This window comes from Phalacrocorax carbo, chromosome 10 (assembly GCF_963921805.1).
Source record: "Phalacrocorax carbo chromosome 10, bPhaCar2.1, whole genome shotgun sequence".
Classification (NCBI taxonomy): domain Eukaryota; kingdom Metazoa; phylum Chordata; class Aves; order Suliformes; family Phalacrocoracidae; genus Phalacrocorax; species Phalacrocorax carbo.
Window position 1 is genome coordinate 21838766 of NC_087522.1, and position 19412 is coordinate 21858177.

Below are 19412 nucleotides of genomic sequence, written 5' to 3' on the forward strand. Positions count from 1 at the left end.
TGGATTTTTTTTTTGTTTTGGGGTTGGTTGTTTGGGGTTTTTTTGTCTTTTTTCCTTTGGTGTTCCATTCAGGCATTACATTTTCGCAGACATCAAGAGACCAAAAGCCGTGGAGAAAAATCATCCCCTTCTGGGAGAGCTCTGCACTTCCAGAGAAACTAGTGTTTTGTACTTGGGGATTTGTCTCCGGAGTGGAACTCATGCTCTGCGTTGCCAACCAAGCTAGGCAGCGCTTGGTTAAATGGGAGCTCACCTCTGACTCTATTCTGCGAAGGGGCATTTTCCCTGTCTGATTACCTTAGGGACACAGCACTGACCTCCCCTGTGCCTGTGGGCAGTTTAATTGGGCTTACATTTGTTTGCTTGATTCTGTGACCTGCAGGTGGAAAACGGGGGAGTGGGGATCCTGCTCAGCTACCTGTGGTGGGGGCACCCAGACTCGCTCCGTTTACTGTGTGGCGTTCGACGGCCAGAGCTCCCAAGGGGTGGTGGATAATGCTGAGTGCATGCCCTTCGCACAGCAGCCTCGCAGCAGTCAGCCCTGCAACATGAGACAGTGTGCGACCTGGAGCACAGGGCCCTGGTCAGAGGTGAGTCTGTGCGTGGGAGGCAACTGCCTCTTGGCACATATTGAAGGAGGATCTGCCAAAGCTTGGGGGTAAAAAGCCAGGCTCCTTCTCTGGGACTGTAAAAAGTGTGTGTCCCCGGATAGGTGCTGTGCAGAGCTATAGGACTTGTCCCCACAGCCCTCCTGACAAGTTCTCCAGCTAGCTAGCAGCTATACACTTCTTTAAATACATCCCTGTTCCTCAAAATCGTGCATGCCGCTGCACCCCTGCGCTCTCATTACATATTCTCTCTTCTCTGGTCTCCCATTCCTTTCCCCACTCCTGTATTTTTATGAGATCCACCAGACCAGGCACTACCTGAGTTTCTGAGCCAGGCCTGGTGAAGGCAGAAGGTTGGGTATGAGAGCTGCTGCCCATAAGCTGACGATGTGCAGTAACGCTCCCTCCTCTGTAAAACAGGAGCTCACAGCTCCTGCCTGTGCTGTTTATTTCCATGGATATTGCTGCCTCAACATTACTAGCCCTGGACAGCAGTACTAAAATCACAACAGCTGGTAAGCAAGATACTCTCGGAACACTGGTGGCCTGCTGTTTGCTGTCGGTCAGTGCAGGGCTTCACCAAACATGGCTGTGTGGTACATTTTTGATGCCTGTGTGCATTTATATCTCCGGGAGAGGAAACAGTTCAAACTGTATGTGCTCAGTGCTGCCAGCCAGATATTCAGAAGGTATCTTATGTTCCAAGGGCTTAGAAGGTAAAGGTAGCGTCTACTTAGTACCTAATGCACAAGTGAATTTTCTTCTTTTAAAAGAAGTACATGTATGCTTGCAACATTTAACTTAGTCTTTTGGTGGTACTTTCAGTGGTGCAGCAGCTTAAAATGCAACTTTGAGGCATGATAACCTAGACTGTGAAGTCTTCCCCCCACCCCCCGTGAGGTGTGAATACTGAGATGACTTCAGGGTTGCAGAGTAAGAGCGCTGTCTGGGGAAGGCACAAAGTTCTTACAAACTGATTCCGAAGTGATTAATTCTGGAGTTCTCAAGAGACTGTTTCATGTACTCTAAGATAAAAGGTCACCATAGTAAATGAGTGGCTGAAACTCACTGGGAAGCTCATCTAAAGTAATTCAGACTGTCCCCAAGTTAATGCTTTCTGTGAGAGACCTTGGTAATTCATGGAGAAGTAGGTTGGATTCCAGGAAATACCACTGTGAATTTAAGAGGGCATTGAAAAATGTTGCAAACCAGTTAATGGTATAGAGGTTGTGTCACAGCTCCACGCTGTAAAAACGGAGCACAAGGTATTCAGGCAGAAGACATGAGCAATACAAGAACCTAATCTTTTTATCTTCCATTGAATTCTTTACTTTGAGCTGATTTTAATCAGGAGTAAGTAACATGAGGTTCCAGGTATTTCCTGCCATTTATTGTCCTCAGGTATGTTCTGCAGTATTGATGTTTTTCCAATATCACTCTCCATGTCGTCTTTGGTAGAGATCAAAAGAAGTTATATGACTAGGCCTAAATCATCCAGTGAGCTCCAGATCTTCCAGACCTTATCCACCATACTTCATTCTCTCTTCTACAGCATAAACAGCTACTCTGCTATCTCGCATCCCAGATGATTTTAATTATGGTTGGTTGTTTTAGGCAATCTCAAAATGGTGCTCTGCCCTAATGTTAGGGAGAACAGCCTGGAAATGCAAGTGGAAACCAGGTGCTTCCTTGTAATTGTTGGCCCCCGTTCTGCAGTGCTCAGCCAGCTGTGGGGAAGGGGTGCAGACCCGGACTGTCACTTGCAGAGCGCAGCAGGGCTCTCAGGCTCAGGACTTTGCTTGCCTAATGGAACCAAAGCCATCGGCCACCCAGCCCTGCCTTAAGGAGAACAGCATCCATGAAATTGGCTGGCACATTGGAGACTGGGGCCTGGTGAGCATCGCATTTTCATGGTTTGGAAATAACTGATTATATTGCTGTGCTTCTTGCAAACAAGCTTTGATCCGTGCAGTCTGCACATCGGCTGAAGCTGGGAGCACGTACTGCTTCATTACCAGTCCCTTGGCTCACACTTGTGTTGTAACTGGCACTAGTAATGCTCCAGTTAATCTGCTGCCTGCTTTGTATGCATCTGCTACAAAAATAAATCCTTCTGAGGCGGGGGTTATAGTTTCAGTGACAGTGGCAAAATGCAGCCAATAAGCTGAAACAATCCACTCCTGCTGCTTATTCCCAATTCTTCGTTCCATTGCTGTGCGTAGCAGAACAGCTCTCTGGCTGAGTATGGCTTAAAGCTCCAGGCTTCAGGGCTGGTCACTGTGATTGGTGATATGGTTTAAAGCACATTTTTGTAATTGTTTTGATAAGATAAACTCTGCTTCAGCTGTATTAGTCTTGTCTTTATGGAGGGAGCCAGACTGTGCTCACCCTGGGAAAAGTGCCGGAGGGAAGAGATAGGGGTAGATCCAATGCATGAGGTGACTTCCAAACTCAGTTATTCCCTTTTGTGCTAGCCCGACCAGCTTGTTCTGAGTTAAAACATGTTATATCTGGTTCTTTGTGAGACGTGGGCCAAGTTTTAACAACAGCTAAAGAAGTTGCATACCTTAGTCTGATCTTTCCTGGTCCCTGGCTTTCTGATATCAGAAGGGCTCCTACCTGTATCTGAATAAGAGAGAGAAATACTCTCCTGATGTTTGCAGAACTTGCCATGAGCAGGTGGGTTACGCAGATCCCTCACGCTCTCCCTTCCCCTGAGCTGTTGCTCATTGCTCCGTCTTCATCCACAGCTTCCAGTGAGGGCAACTCCAGTTAGCTGCTTACAAGAAAGCCACTGGTTTGCTTTCCTGTTGCAAACTGTTGTTCTTGAATGTGTAGTTCAAATTGTCTTTCTCACAGTTGGTGTATCCCCATATTATTGAGGTGCCTGCGGGCCAGGATGAAACAATTCACTCCAGCTCCCTGCCACACCACTGTGGGTAACAGCAACTCATCTGGATGTTACAGGCTGAGCATGGCTCAGAGCCTAATGCTTCAGGGCTGCATGCAACATTTGGTAAAATGGTTTAAAGTAAGCTTTTCTAATTGTTCAGATGAATCCAGCTGAAGTATTGTTTGCTTTGTCTTGGTGGAGGAAGCTGTGCTCAGCCTGCAGCTAATCATGCGGTTGTTCCGCACTCCTGGTCTGCGGGGTTTCTGCATCCCTCTGCTGCCTGCTCACTTGCTTTGTCTCTGTGCCCAAGTGTTCGAAGAGCTGCAACTCGGGCATCCGGACACGCCAGGTCATCTGCGCTGACGGCGACTCCAAATTCTACAGTCCTGAGACATGCAAAGCCATCCAGCCACAGAAACCAGCCACCCTGGGTAGCTGCAACATGCAGCCCTGCTACCTGCCACAGCGTGAGTGGTATTGCTGCACACGTAGCTTTTCCTAAGATGCTTTTGTTTAGGAGTAGAAATTCCCAGCTCTGCCCCAGCTTATGCCCTCAGCTTCTTGCCTGCCTGTCTCCATCCTGTATGTTTGTTTTGTGTACATAACCATAGCATCTTTACAGTCCCACTACCTGTGCTGTTGGTAATGTGTGTAACAGGCTTGAGAACATTGGTGTGTTTCCATTTTGAATTCAGTGTTCTGTGATGGCTCTGTCCCAGTGTGTGCTGCGGACTGACCCCAGGACTCCCAGTCAAGGAGGATGGCAACTTGGGCAGGCTCAACAGCTAAAAACTGTAGCCAACTCTCATCCCTCTGCAGACCAGCTGTAAAGGAGGCACAACCGCTTGGAAGATTTTGCTTGCTGTCTGTGTCTAGTCTTCATGCCAGAGCTGAAATGCTGACTTTTGTCAGCCTGCCCATCACAGGTCACTGTCCTAACAATCCAATTGAATCCAGTTGCTGGTCAGCAGCTGTTCCAGGAGAAGAGACACGTTTTCATCAACTTTAGTTTCCTGTTGGCTCCTGGATGCATTTGCAATTATTAGAACATAGGGCTGGACTAACTGCACTTATTTTGTGTGTATGTCTCTTTGCAGAAGTCCCAAGTATGCAGGACACTATGGGATACGATGTCACTCGCCAGTCCTTGCTGACACGTTATATTCCAAACAGCCCTGCCACAGGTTTGGAAGGATTTTGTTAGTTTGGGTTTTCGGTGATGGTGGACTTGAAACAGGGTGTGGTAAGGGCAAGGTTGCTCCTTTTCTTCTCTTGTTCATTTCATGGGCTTCTAGAAATATGTGGAGTGAGGGACAAAGTGATACATGATAGTGAGCAGTGTCTGAATCTGTCCATGCAGAAGAGACTGTACAATATATAAATTCCAGGCTCTGGCAGCATGGCTTAAGTGCTGGCCGAGAGAAATGCTGCCCAAAGCAGATCAGAGGAAGAAGAAAGGATCGCGTGAGGGGATCACAGTAACGTGGCAGGTGGTTTCTCATGGGACAATAGCAATAATGGTCAGGGAAGCAAGCAAAAGAACATCAGGACAACCGAATCCAGAAAAGTAGGCCAGAAGACACATTCAGGTGAAATCCTGATACAGAAGAGCCTGCCGTGTAGCCCTGAGTGGGTGAAAGAGAGGAGAGATGAGGAAAACTGACCAGATTTTGATGCTTACCTGCATGCTTTAAGGATTTCTCTCCCCAGATTCTGGTGATGAAAGGATGCTCCCTGGGAGCTCCACAATCCACAGTACCTCTGGGAATCACCACGTCCCATCCACCAAGGACCATGGCATCAACTTGTTTCCTGTTCGCTGGGAATCCCAGTCACGCTCATCAGGTTCCCACCAGCTCAGCTCCTCTCAGGACCCCACTGTAGGGACTGGTTCTCAAGACTGTCATCGGAGCCCACACGGCTGCTGTCCAGATGGGCACACTGCAGCTTCAGGCCCTCTGGGGAGAGGCTGCCCCTTCAGCACTTGTCACCGAAACAGGTAGCTGGAAATAGATGGGCCTGAGCAGGAGGGCGTTGCCTTTCCTGGGGGCTTACTGAAATTTGCACCTGTGGAGCTGGGCAGGTCAGGTATTGCTGCAGCCCTTCTGCCTGTAGGTATGGATGCTGTCCTGATGGAGTATCGGCTGCCCAGGGTCCTAACCACATTGGATGCCCACAATACTACCGTGATGTTCAAGTGAGCAGAAATCAGCCCACTGCGGCTGCTCCAACAGTAAGTACAAAAACCCTTCGCATTGTAGACGTCCATCAGATATGAAGAATCAGATTTGACCCCGGTGACTCAGACTGTGGGTTTCTGTTGTGCTTCATCTCTGCCGGTAATGCTGGAGAATCAGGCATGGCATCAAGCACTTTGGCCTGCTTCATGCCTCTTCTGTCTGGGACATCCACCTGTTATCCTCTATAAGGAGGGGGCGGAGTGGGTGTTGGGAGATGTCTGAAAAGCAGAAGACCATCCTGTGTAGAACTGATTGAATAACCCTGAATAATCAAACTTCTGTTGGTCAGAAACTTGCCATCCAATTCTTAGGAGAAAAAATGGGAAAAGCATCACCACTATTAATTGCCTTTGTTTGTCAACTCTGCAGATTGAGAGCAAAATAGTCAGGAGGTAATTCCCCTCGTAGCTTGGAGTGCTTGGTGGGGCCAGCTGAAAAACCGCCCTGCTGCTGGGCTGGTTAGGTCTGCCTTGCAGAGAAGGGCAGCCCTGGTTCCATGGCCGACAGCCAAGTTTCCCACCCCTTCCCAACATGAAAGCCTCTTGGAGGCAAACAAACAAATAGTGTTTCCTCTAACAGCTGGCCTTCTGCGGCTGACAGCTTGGACGTGGTGCCTTGCATGTGCGACTGTCCTCATGTATGCATGATAACTTTTGGCTTTCAATTCCTGTCTCTAAGGCAAGCCAAGCCTTGTCCGAGCAGCACCGCTCAGGCGAGTGCCGCAGTTCCATCTACGGCTGCTGTTTTGACAATGTCGCTTCAGCTTCAGGTCCTCAAGGGGAAGGATGTCTCAACAGGCCCAACTACCGTAAGTGATGCTTCGGCTTCTTGGTTTAGAAGTGTAAGAAGAGTCCTGCAGAATCCAGTAGCATACGGAGCCTTCCTGGATAGAGGCTCTGCTTTCTGTAAAATGTTGTAAACTGTCTCTTTGAAGAGAAATTCTGCCTGGTGCCTGGGGCAGGGGAAGTTTGGAAGGAGTGTAGAACAGCAGCCAGATGGTTCAGTTCTGTCAGGTACCACAGAAATTCTTGGTGTCCTCTGCTGATAGTTGGACAGAATTGTCTTTGTGTGATCTCTGTCTGTAGGACTTCTGGGAAGCTGTTTGCCCCTGAGAAGACACTCCGATGCAGCCTAGAGTGCTCTAAATTAGTTACCTGAGTTTAGGAGAAGTAGGGCATCTCTGAGGGATCAGTGCCGTTGCTCAGCCTTCAGACATCCCCTGGACAGGTGTGGAACGAGAGCTGCAGCTACAGATGAAGGTGTTGCTCTGGGCTGCATGGATGCTTTCAGCCAGCAGAGTTCAATACTGTGCCTGCTGTACTATGAGGACACTAGAGCTGTTGGGCAAAAGCATCTCTGCTCCTTTAGTTCCCAGCTGTATCCTCTGCAGGCCCGTTGCTGCTTCATTGCCTTGCCCTTTTGCCCCAGCACAGAGATTGCTTAGTGGCCAGCCCTGTGGGGCTGCCTTGGGGAAAGGGAAAGCTCTCTGGATCCTCCCTGCTCAACCACAGCTTGGCAAAGGACCCCTCAGTCCGGACATGTTTGTCAGTATGTGGCTGTGACACCTGTGACTCAGAGCGCGGGGCTCGGTTTGTAGGCACGTTGGGCTGAGCTCTCTTACATCAGCGTGTAGAGTGGTACTCTGTATCACAGAACCACAGAATGGCAGGGGTTGGAAGGGACCTCTGGAGATCATCTTGTCCAACCCCCCTGCTTGAGCAGGCACACCCAGAGCAGGGGGCAGAGGACTGCGTCCAGGTGGGTTTTGAATGTCTCCAGGGAAGGGACCCCACAGCCTCCCTGGGCAGCCTGTGCCCCTGCTCTGGCACCCGCACAGTAGAGAAGTTTTTTCTCATGTTTAGCTGGAACCTCCTGTGTTCCACCTTGTGCCCGTTGGCCCGTGTTGTGTCATTGGGCACCACTGAAAAGAGCCCAGTCCCAATGTGCTGACACCCACCCTTTAGATATTTATAAATATTGATGAAATCCCTCTCAGCCTTCTCTTCTCCAGGCTGAACAAACCCAAGTCTCAGCCTTTCCTCATAAGGGAGATGCTCCAGCCCCCTGATGAGTTTCGTAGCTCTCCGTTGAACTTGCTCAAGCAGTTCCCTGTCCTTCTTAAACTGGGGAGCCCAAAACTGGACACAGTACTCCAAATGTGGTCTCTCTAGGGCAGAGCAGAGGGGGAGGATAACCTCCCTCGACCTGCTGGCCACGCTGCTTTTAATGCAGCCCAGGATACCGCTGGCCACCTTGGCCACAAGGGCACATTGCTGGCTCATGGTCAGCTGCTTGTCCACCACCACTCCCAGGTCCTTCTCAGTGGACCTGCTTTCCGGTAGTTCAGCCCCCAGCCTGTACTGGTGCGTGGGGTTGTTCCTCCCCAGGTGCAGGACCTTGCACTTGCTCTTGTTGAATTTCATCAGGTTCCCCTGGGCCCAGCTCTCCAGCCTGTCCAGGTCTCTCTGGATGGCAGCACAGCCTTCTGGTGTATCAGCCGCTCCTCCCAGCTTGGTATCACCAGCGAACTTGCTGAGGTTACGCTCTGTCCCACTGTCCAGGTCATTGATGAATATATTGAACAGGACTGGACCCAGCACAGACCCCTAGAGAACACCACTAGTGACAGGCCTCCATCCAGACTCTGCCCCATTGATCACAACCCTCTGAGTTCTGTTGTTGAGCCTGTTCTCTGTCCACCTTATGGTCCACTCATCCAACCCACACTTCCTTAGCTTGTCTATGAGGAGGCTATGGGAGACAGTGTTGAATGCTTTACTGAAGTCAAGATAGAGAACACCCACTGCCTTTGTTGACCCAGCCAGTCATGCCATCATAGAAGGCTCTCAGGTTGGTCAAGCATGATCTCCCCTTGGTGAATCCATGTTGACTATTTCTGATAACCTTCTTGTCCTCTACATGCCTGGAGATGACCTGCAGGATGAACTGCTCCATCACCTTTCCGGGGATGGAGGTGAGGCTGAGTGGCCTGTAGTTCCCCAGGTCCTCCTTCTTGCCCCTTTTTGAAGATTGGAGTGACATTGGCTACCCTCCAGTCCTCGGGCACCTCTCCTGTCCTCCACGACCTTTCAAAGATGACGGAGAGCGGCTCAGCAGGGACATCTGACACCTCCCTCAGCGCTCACGGGTGCATCCCATCAGGGCCCATGGATTTGCGAGGATCCAGTTTGCCGAGGTGATCTCTAACCCAATCCTTCTCAACTGATGGTAAGTCTTCCTTTCTCCAGATATTTTCTCTCACCTCTGGGGGCTGAGATGCCCGAGGGCCAGCCTTAGCAGTAAAGACCGAAGCAAAGAAGGCGTTCAGTAACTCCGCCTTCTCTGCATGCTGTGTCACCAGGGCCCCCCTTCCTTGTTCACCAGGGGGCCCACTGTATCCCCAGTCTTCCTTTTACCGCTGATGTATTTAAATAAGCCCTTCTTGTTATCTTTGGCATGCATTGCCAGATTTAGTTCCAAGTGGGCCTTGGCCTTCCTCGTCGCATCTCTGCGCACCCTGACAATATTCCTCCCAAGTGGCCAGTCCCTTTTTCCACATACTGTGAACCTCCCTCTTCCACTTGAGTTTCTCTAGATCTTTGCTTATCCATGCAGGCTTCCTGGCTCTTCTGCCTGACTTCTTCCTCCTGGGGATGCACCGATCTTGAGCTCGGAGGAAGTGGTCCTTGAACCCTAAGTGCTGGGTCCTGCACTTTGGTCACAACAACCCCATGCAATGCTACAGGCTTGGGGAGGAGTGGCTGGGAAGTGCCTGGAGGAAAAGGACATGGGGGTGTTGGTTGACAGCCGGCTGAACATGAGCCAGCAGTGTGCCCAGGTGGCCAAGAAGGCCAATGGCATCCTGGCTTGTATCAGGAATAGCGTGGCCAGCAGGAGCAGGGAGGTGATCGTGCCCCTGTACTCGGCACTGGTGAGGCCGCACCTTGAGTACTGTGAGCGGTTTTGGGCCCCTCAGCACAAGAGGGACATTGAGGTGCTGGAGCGTGTCCAGAGAAGGGCAACGAAGCTGGTGAAGGGTCTGGAGAACAAGTCTGATGAGGAGCGGCTGAGGTTGCTGGGGATGTTTAGTCTGGAGAAGAGGAGCCTGAGGGGAGACCTTATTCTCTCTACAACTACCTGAAAGGAGGTTGTAGCAAGGTGGGGGTTGGACTCTTCTCCCCAGTAACAAGCGATAGGACGAGAGGAAATGGCCTCAAGCTACATCAGGGGAAGTTTAGGTTGGACAGTAGGAAAAAATTCTTCACTGAAAGGGTTGTCAGGCATTGGAACAGACTGCCCAGGGAGGTGGTGGAGTCTCCATCCCTGGAGGTATTTAAAAGAAGGGTAGACGTGGTGCTTGAGGATATGGTTTAGTGGTGGACTTAGCAGTGATAGGTTAGCGGTTGGACTCGATGATCTTGAGGGTCTTTTCCAACCTTAACAATTCTATGATTCTATGAACTGTTCAGCTCTCTTGAACCCACTACCTTCTAGAGCTCTAGCCCATGGGATTCCTCCAAGCAGGTCTTTGAAGAGGCCAAAGCTGGCCCTCTTGAAGTCCAAGGTCGTAATCCATGGTGTTGCAGGGCTCCTGTGCCAGAAAAGAGATTGCATGAGGCTTCATAACTGGGTCTAATGCACTTCCTTTGTGGCTGGAAATGTGCAAATGGCAGCCACATGCCCTTTGCAGAACAGGAAGCCCCAGAGCTAACCTTGCAGCTGCACAATTCCCCAGGAAAGGCTGTAAGGCATCCATCTAGTATCTAGATTCAGAAATGTGTCTGAGGTTGATTCTCCTTCCACCAGTGGCAAAACTGGGGCAGAAAGAAACGTGAGCACCTGCCCAATTTCAAAGCAGAGCTGGGTGCAAAACTCAGGTGTCCTGCTTTCCCACCTGCCCTCTGCCCACAAGGCCCATCAGATCATCTAGGTAGGTGGCTTGAAGCACCTGTACCTTTATGCTTCATGACCCTCACATCTCCCCCTGTTCCGCTCTTTTTGGTAGCGTATCCTGTCATATGCCTGCTGCCCAGTGCCCACGGCCCCTGCGCGAACTGGACCACTCGCTGGTACTTTGTGACCGTCGTTGGCAAGTGCAACCGGTTTTGGTACGGCGGCTGTCACGGCAATAAAAACAGCTTTGCCTCGGAGGAGGAGTGCATGAGAGTGTGCCACAATTCAGGGGGGGTCAGTCCTCTGGAGCACCAGCCCCTTTCTGGCACAGGAGCCCTGCAACGCCAGCACGTTGGCTCCCACTCTCCTACAGGGGATGCTTGGGGTCAGCAGCAGCTGCCTCTGAGAGAGTCTGCAAGTCGCAGCCCACAGGGAAGAGCCTATGGGGCTTCACACCCCACGCAGCACAGCCACAGACAGGGCCGCTGGAGAAGTGAGGTGCTGCCAGAGTCTTTGCCAAGGACTGGCGTGTTGGATAGCCAGCGCCGGGGCACCCAGCGAAGCAGATTGGACAGTCTGAGCCAGCTGCACCTGTGGGAAGCAGCAGTGCCTGGGCCCTCAGAGAGGCAGAGTAGCAGTGGCCAGCAGGTGCTGCCCCAAGAAGGCAAGCAGTGGCATAAGGCTTTCGGAGCAGATGTTTCCATGACGGAGGGATTGGGGCACCAGGTGTCTGCAGACTCATTCCCAGCACGGGCTCTGCACAGGTGATGATTTTTTTTATATGTTGTTTTCCTGTTCTGCCAGCTCATTGTGAAGCATCAGTGCAGCTTACTCTGGAGTTGCCCCAGCTGGGACCAGCTAACTGGGAATACCATGCAATGGATGGGCTATACGTGTGACCCTTTGGTAAACCAAGTTGTTCAGGCCCTGGAGTTATCTGCTGTCTCTTTCCTTGCACTCTCCCTACTCTCTGACAGCACTAGAAGTATGGTATATGAAAAGACTGGAGGATCTGGGGTCTTTGTCTGGGAGGCATTCTTACACTGTAAATGAGAATCTGTATGTGGTTTACATGTTCTGACCAAGAACTTTAGCTGACTCTGGCTTCAGAGCCTTGATCTCAGCACTGCATGGAGCAGCAGCAGGTTGTTCTAGGGAAGACTTTTAAGATGCAGAGTTTTGGTCAGGATCCAGACCCTGAAAATCAGGAGTGCGTAGAGCTAGATCTAAATGTGGCTGCGCTGGATCTGTGTCTGTCTGCTGAGCTGAACTTAGTTCTTTCAGAAGAGAGGGGATGTAGGACTCACTCTCTTCCCGGAGATACTGTAGCATTCAGTCTCTCCAGAGCAGCCTTTGCCACCTAGAGGAGGCTTCCCCACATGTTGCCTGGTGCCTCTGCTCAAAGCTGAATGGGCAGCCGATCCTGCTTTGCCCTGTGGTTGTGACTTATCCAGAGTCACAGGAGAGGACCCAGAGAGGAGGGCAGCAGGGGTGCCAGTGGAATCGCTTTCTCTTTCAGAGCTATCCTGGAGGAAGCCAAGCCCTCTCTTGTGACAGCGGTCATGGGACAAAACGTCCAGCTGATCTGCAAGACAGGCATGTCCCCCTTCGCCAGAGTGGAGTGGGTGAAGGATGGCCGACCGGTCTCCTCTGACAGGTTAGCTCAGCTCCCTTCATTGTAAAGCAGATGGGCTCCTTCTGGGCAGAGTGCCAAGTGTGCTTGCTGGATTTCTTGGTAATCTTATTGTTAAAATTCTAAAAATAAAAATAAAAAATTACTAAATAAACAAGCCTATGTATTAACCTAAGAGCATGAGCTGTCCGCCTGGTCTCTGCACTGCAGAAACAGACACAGTCTGCAACAGCATCGAGGCATTGACTAGTGTTATGGGGCAGAACAGGTGCTGGCCCATAACAAGGCACTGGCGGAAGCTGACATGCGGGTAGTGATACAGAAAAATGTTGTCTGTTGGATTCATCCTGGGGCAGCACTAAGTCAGTAGTTGAGGGTGAAGCTTGTAGCCAAATAACTCAGAGTTCCTCGGGGTGGAAGTTTCTGGTACTCCCATCTAAGTTATAATTTTTTTTTAAAACTACTTTTAAAGCCTGTTTTTCCTGGGAAGTCTGTTTCCAGCAACAGTTGGGAGCCTGTCACTTTGTGTTACGAAAATCGCAGCTAAGAAAAGACCAGTTCTGCTTTTCTGTTTGCAGATGACTGCTGGGGCTCAGGCTCCTGCCTGGGAGGGCAGTTTGCCTCTTCGTGGGAGAGGTTGCTGAAAGCAGTTCCCTGTTTTCCCATCTCAGTTTCCTCTCTGTTCCTGACATCCTTTCTGCCACAATTATTTCCCCTGCCTGTGACCCCCCTGTGGTCAACAGAGTTTTGGGGTTGTTTTCTAAGCTGGGGAGGGCACTACATGGTGACGGTTTACGTAACATCAGCATGAAGGGCTTCTCTGCCTCAACTTGTTGCTGTCCATGGCCAGGCAGAGGCAGTTAATCTCTGCTCCTGTTGCAGGCACACCTACCAGTCCGACAGCTCCCTAGTGATCAGCCACGTCAAGCTGGAGGACGCCGGGACTTACACGTGCCTCATTTCTGATGGGAGGACAGAGAGCCGAGAGATTCAGTTACAGATCATAGGTGACTTACCTTCGACTTAAGACCAAAGAGGTAGCTCAGGGCTCCTCATTAACAGTTATTGAGAACAGGAGCAATAAATCCAGCTGCAGGAACAGCTTTCTCTGCTGTCACACTGTGCTAGCAGCGTCACCTTCACTCCATGGCAGCTGTGTCCCAAGAGCTAGTCAAAGCAGTCAGTCTTTCCCACTGTAGGGCTGCCAAGAGGGAGTGTGGAGGCAGCAGGGCTTCTTTTGGTGTTGCCTTATGATAAAGCCTTTGCCCTAAAGCACTCCCTCCCCTGCAGTGCCACCTCATAACCAGAGTCATGGCTTGCCTGTAACCTGCTCTATTTCCAGCACAGTGAACACGTCTTCCTCCCTGAGAGCCATCGGCTGCCTTCTGATCCTAGAAAGGAGGCTCTAGAAGAGGGGTTTTCTGCAGTTTCTTGGGTCCTCCATTTCACACTATAATGTGACCAGTCTGCCATAACTGTTTGTGCTACTGCATTTATGGTTTGTGTTTTACCCAAACAGGCCCTGCTGGTTAACAATTTCCCTGTTCTAAAAAACATGCCTTATTTAAGAACCAAAAGCAAAAAAAAAAAAATGAAAGACTAGTCTCAAAAGATGGGCCAGCAAGGCACCCTGTAGCCTTCAATTTCTGAAGTGTACTTTGTCACAGCAATGGCACACGGGGCAGAAGGCACTGTGGCCTAAGAGATGCTGTAACATGTTTGCTGATAGAGGAGAGAAAGGAGTCTAAAATCGCTTGCCTGCAGGTCCGTGACTCTCATTAGTAGACAGTGCAGGCTTACTGTACTATTGAGCCAGAAAACAGATGGCTGAAGGGCTCTTTGGCTCCAGTTCAGCAAGCTACCCCGAGCTCATAGAAACCCTGTGTGAGAGGTCACAGTAAGAAGGGTCCTTTTATTCACATATGGCATTTTATTTTGAATAGAGTACCAGAGCCCTGTTCTGGCAGAGGGTGAGAGAGGTCGGGTCCTTCACAAGGAAAATCAGCAGCATCGAGAGCTATCTAGAGGCAGGAAGGTTGTACAGGCAGCCGATTCCTCTGTGCATCAGCAATTCGCATACAGGTAAGTTCACATACAGCAACAGTTTGTCCACCGTGACCAGCTGATGAACCATATGGCAACTCTTCATGTAGAAAAGCTGAATATTGGAAAGGTCCTGGGTCAGCTGTTCTGGGGCACGGTTGGGAAGCAAGCAGTACTGAGCTGCTGACAACAGGAAAAGGCTAAGATCCCAGACACAAGCTGTCTTCTGTCCTCCCCGAGGGGCTCTTGAAAGAAGCATATTCTGAGTAAAGACACGCAGGGAGGCTGACAGCGAAGGAGCTAGGTTCAAACAAAAGTAGAAGTATCAGGGGCGGCATCCTTAGCTGTTCAAGTTAGCATAGGCAGAAAGAGAAATCTGTTCTGTAAAGAAAGCAAAGCAAATAGGAACGGCTTAACTAGCGCAAAAAAAGACATACGTATATATAAAAAGGCTCCAGTTACTTTAGCCCCCACCCATTTATTTTAAATATTTTGTGAACAAACCAGTTGGACTCAAAACTTTCCTCGCTTACTGGGTGGCTTATTTTGTACCTTCTTGCATGTTTCTTGGGTGCTTCTAGGCCCCACAGAAATAAAAGGGTACAAATAATTTTTGCCCTAAATGCAGCATGTTGGGGCTCCAGATTAAATGGGACCATGATCTGATCGATCTCTCTTCTTTTGAGTTTACAACCTACAACCCAGCCAATTTGCTGAACTCCCCAGCAACCTCCTCAGCTGCTTCTGCCTAAAAGCAGAAAGAAGTGATTCACTGAATTAAAAGCATTGAATTAAGGCTCTTTGGTTTTGTTTTTTGAGATCAGGAATTCAGGTCAGAGAATGGGGGTGGGGAGATGATGTTCCCAGAGTCAAATAAAACATCGTGTTTTAGTTCCCTTCTAAAATGGTGTTTAGCTGCACTTAGAGTAAACCACCTGAGGAGATGAGTGGTGTGAGAGCCTGACCTCAACCTTCCTGCTGCATGAAGTGGATGGCCAGCTCCTGGGCCTTGTGTGCAGTCAGGTGATGGCAATGTGCTTTTCGCACCCCAAAAACTATCTGCTCGTTTTTGTGTGCCAGACAAGTACCTTGGGGGAAACGTGCTTGGAGCCCTCTTCAGGACTTTGTACCATTTGCCATGTGCTTATGCTGTTATCCAGAGGGATGCTGTAAGAAACAGGGTTGCTGTCTCTAAAGGGTTAAGCTGGCTGGCAGGAGTGCAGCACCAAGCTGTGCTGAAATGGAGCAGGATTTGATGGAGGCTGCTCTCTTCTGAATATTTGAGTGAATGTTGGTAACGGCAAGTATCAGAGCTCCAGTGGGAGCGTAGGGATCACCCTTTCCTGTTGGAGGAAAAAAAACAAGGCTTGCAATTAAAAAAGCCTTGTGCTGAAGGTCAAATTCTGAATGAGGAAGTTTCTGCATCTTTTGCTGTGCTTGTGGACTTTGCAGATTGAGAATGGATAAGAGTGAGCCCTCGGTAGTGGAGGCCAACGTCGGGGACAGAGTCAGACTGCCCTGCACAGTGGAAGCATCGCTGCCTCTCACCATTGAGTGGCAGAAAGATGGACAGCCTCTCTCCTCTCCCAGGTGAGCTCCCAGGCAGCTCCCCCATGCCCATAGGCAGGTTCATGTGGAGGAGAGCCTCCCCCTTGCCTTGCCTTCCCTGCCTCCTTCCTGAGAGAATGGAGCTGCTGGCCGTACAGCCTGGGCCCATCCTGCTTTATGCTGGTCAACTTCTTCTGTTAGGGCCAGACCATACTGCCTGACTGCCCGTGTCTCGCAGATCAAAGTCTGAACGTTGAACCCTTGAGTGAACAGCTGTGATACACGTCTACAAGTGAGCCAAAGCTGAAATTTGTTCATCTACAACATTAGCAGGAAAAGGACACATGGCAATGAAATTTGCCAAAAACCAGCTGGTCTGTGAGCCAGGGCAGAGGTTCACAGCAAAGAGAGAGATCAGGGTGCCTGCAGTGAACTTCCACAGCTAATGGGACTGCTCTCCTGCAGCTTTCCTCCCCCTCTGCTCTGAGAAGCCTGCTGTAGCAGCGAGCTTTTCCAGAGTCTACAGCACTAGTGCTGGTGTTTGAGGATTGCAGGTTGAACTGAACTGCCACTAAACCTTTGTTCAGTGTTACTATGAAGTTGTGCACGAAGCTCAGCTTCAGCTCTGGTGGCTGGAGTCCCACCCTGACCCAAGCATAGGTTGAGAGGCTTTCTGGTTTTGTTCCCCAGACACAGGCAGCAGTCAGACGGGGCCCTGGTGATCAGCCGGGTCAGCTCTGAAGACGTCGGCTTCTTTACCTGTATTGCCTCGAATGGACATGACCAGGACCAGCGACAGGTCCTGTTCCGACCTCTAGGTACAGGATGGACAGAGGCATGTGCAGCATGTCTGTACAGACACACGTGTGCACACAAGTGGGAAGCGGGGAGGACTGGGCGGTGTGGATGTCTTGTCTGGCCATGCCCCTTGGCTTCACACCTGATGTTTAATGGGCAGCTTGAGGGCAGGGGAAGAGTGAGCTGTTTTACCCAATGGTAATCTGTGTCTGCCTAGTACCTTGTGGCGCTCCAGGCAGCTGGGAAGAGGGACTAACGGCACAGTAAGAGTGACTCTCTTGTTTCTGGGATGCTGGTGTGGAATGGGTATAGGAGCAAGAGGAGCTAAGGAGATGGTGGTTCTGCACATGTGATGTGCTTGTGTCCAGCTGGAGGAAAAAGCTCTTTGAAGCCTCTGCTACTTGCCTTTGCTTGGGCCAAAGCCCTTAGGAAATCCACATTCCCCATAGCAACAGCATCATATGCTGTTGAAAACATGCTGTTTCAAGGCCCAGGGGCTCGTAGCTCATCATAGCATATATTGCATTTTCCCCATGAGGGAATGCTCCTACTACCAGGGGCGGTGTGGCATTGTCTTCCTGCTAGCAATGATTTCTTATTTAGGAGAGCTGAGGATCACTGGTCTCCTGCCAAGCATCACGGTACCTGAGGGAGGGACTGCTCAGCTTCATTGTACAGTGACTGGCAACAATGTGAATATAAGGTGGTCAAGGTGAGCAAAAATGAGACAGAACTTCCCTTTCCTTCTCTTCCCGAACCTCCTCACTTACCCTCCAAATAATAATGCAGGATGCCTGCCAGGTAAGAAACCCACAGTTCTCAGCCCCAGCTAGTATCACCTACCCTTTCCTAACTGATTTGCCTGTTACCCTAAAAATCCTGGACAAGATCCCTTTGGGGTGTAGGGGTTACCAAGTTCATGTTCCAGCCAAATGAGGAGGAAAGCAGACGTCAAGATTTCACGGAGTTCAGAAGGGCTCCATGCTGGAAAGCCACTGACATTACAATAGCAAGAATGAGAAGTGTATGACCAGAGGAAGACCTTTAGTTGGTATTTATGAAACTCTCTCTGCCTGAACTAGCAAACATTTTAGCCCCTACAATAACAGCAACTCTTCTCCCGGCTTCCTGTTGCAACAGTTCTCTCCCTCTACTGTCAAATGGGAGCAAAGGAGAATTCCAAGTGTTTTAATGAAGGTAAAGGAAAAGCTGTGTCCTCTTCTCTTGTTGGTTTACAGTGAACCTCTGAATTTGTGCCAGTGTTTGTTGGGGATTTTTTTTCCCCTATTTGAAAATAATTGGTTCTGTTTTGGAGCCTTCTCGAAAAGGATCCAGAGAGATGGATTGGTAATTGTTTAAGTCCCTCTACTCCGAGGGGTAGGGCTGAAGTGGGCCATCACACAAAGAGAGCTTTTCTTCCGTATGTAAGTTTGGTATTTGAGTTAACAAAATGATGCAAGTTTTAGAGTCTGAATTAAACCCTTTTCAGTGAAACAAATTTCATTTCCTTGGTAACTAGGGGTTCATAATTCAGGCATTTTTCCTGTTGGGCACAGAGTATTCCATGAGGAGCAGAACAGACACAATCTTGCTGGTATTTTAAACTTTTTTTTTCTTTTTAAATAAACTTTTAAGGGAGAGGAAAGAGGGTGCATTGCTCACTACCCCATATGTTCCTCAAGCAATATGCGCTGCTATCAATGCCAGCCAAACAAGCACTGCCAGACCACAACCTGGAGAGAGGGAAAGACACCCTGGATTTTCTCTTAGTTCCTCAAACCTCAGAAATGTGTAATAGCGGAAAGGGCGATATCTTCATACAGAGCACACAGCTAGCTACCTCCCACGCAGACAATGGGCTAACAGATGCAGGCTGACTCAGGCTCCTGTTACTACCCAGCTGTAGAGCCAGGTCATGGCAAAAGAACATTTCTTCTTCCTTCCTGCTGAATTTGTAAAAAATCACCTGTTTCCCAGAGTTCAGTTCCCAGAGAGCACAGAGAACTCCTTTAGCCCCCATGGGTGTGAAAAGCGATACAAAATGTTTTTCACCACAGGAACGGAGTCCCCATGCGGGCGGATGGTCACCACATCCACCTGTCCCAGGATGGAAGCCTGATCATAAGCAACATTCAAGAGGCTGATGAGGGATCCTACACGTGCAGCGCCTACAGCAGCAGCAACTCCGTCAGTGCTAGCACGGAGGTGAAAATGCTGAGGAGCAGCCCTAGTAGTGAGTACAGCCTGTCCTCCACGCATCTCCCAGCACAGTGCCTGCCTCTTGGCAGTCTGCACATTGCGTGTTCCCACCCACCGCTGACCTTGGGCTTTGGGGAGTATCAGGAGCCCCTGGGCTGTGCTATCGGAGAAGCTCTGCTTTCCCTGGGTAGAAAAGCAGGATGGTGGAAACGCCTCCCCACCCCCAGGGCTCTGGGAGCCTAATTAACTTCCTGAGGCCAAAATGCCGTAGTTGGGTGCAAGATTCATATTTGGACTCTGGACACAATCCAGCTGGCTTTATGTAGGGTGTAGAGTGGTGTCTGCTCAGACCAGCCCCAGAAACTACGTTCTCCTCCTGTATCTCACCAGAGATACCAGTTTCTCTCTCATCCTTGATATTGGACTATATTTAAAACAATCCCTTTAGAACTGGCAGGGTGGAGAAAGCAGGAGCATGCAGTGTCTTTTGGGAGGGAAACAAAACCTGAGGATAAGCCCTGGCAGTGTATTTACAGCGGTTTCACCTTTTGCTTGGC

The 19412-nt window shown here is 49.9% G+C and overlaps 1 protein-coding gene across 1 annotated transcript in view; it reads left to right on the forward strand.

Moving 5' to 3' along the window:
* The window catches only part of PAPLN (papilin, proteoglycan like sulfated glycoprotein), a 57336-nt gene that overhangs the window by 33283 nt on the left and 4641 nt on the right, over nucleotides 1–19412 (forward strand). Inside the window, exons 12-26 of the mRNA XM_064462398.1 lie at nucleotides 383–590; nucleotides 2325–2501; nucleotides 3812–3968; nucleotides 4599–4685; nucleotides 5212–5500; nucleotides 5617–5734; nucleotides 6420–6549; nucleotides 10747–11398; nucleotides 12154–12291; nucleotides 13150–13274; nucleotides 14211–14349; nucleotides 15763–15900; nucleotides 16549–16676; nucleotides 17260–17368; nucleotides 18714–18889. Coding sequence (XP_064318468.1) covers nucleotides 383–590; nucleotides 2325–2501; nucleotides 3812–3968; nucleotides 4599–4685; nucleotides 5212–5500; nucleotides 5617–5734; nucleotides 6420–6549; nucleotides 10747–11398; nucleotides 12154–12291; nucleotides 13150–13274; nucleotides 14211–14349; nucleotides 15763–15900; nucleotides 16549–16676; nucleotides 17260–17368; nucleotides 18714–18889 — 2771 coding nt within the window. The remainder of the gene's footprint in view (nucleotides 1–382; nucleotides 591–2324; nucleotides 2502–3811; nucleotides 3969–4598; nucleotides 4686–5211; nucleotides 5501–5616; nucleotides 5735–6419; nucleotides 6550–10746; nucleotides 11399–12153; nucleotides 12292–13149; nucleotides 13275–14210; nucleotides 14350–15762; nucleotides 15901–16548; nucleotides 16677–17259; nucleotides 17369–18713; nucleotides 18890–19412) is intronic.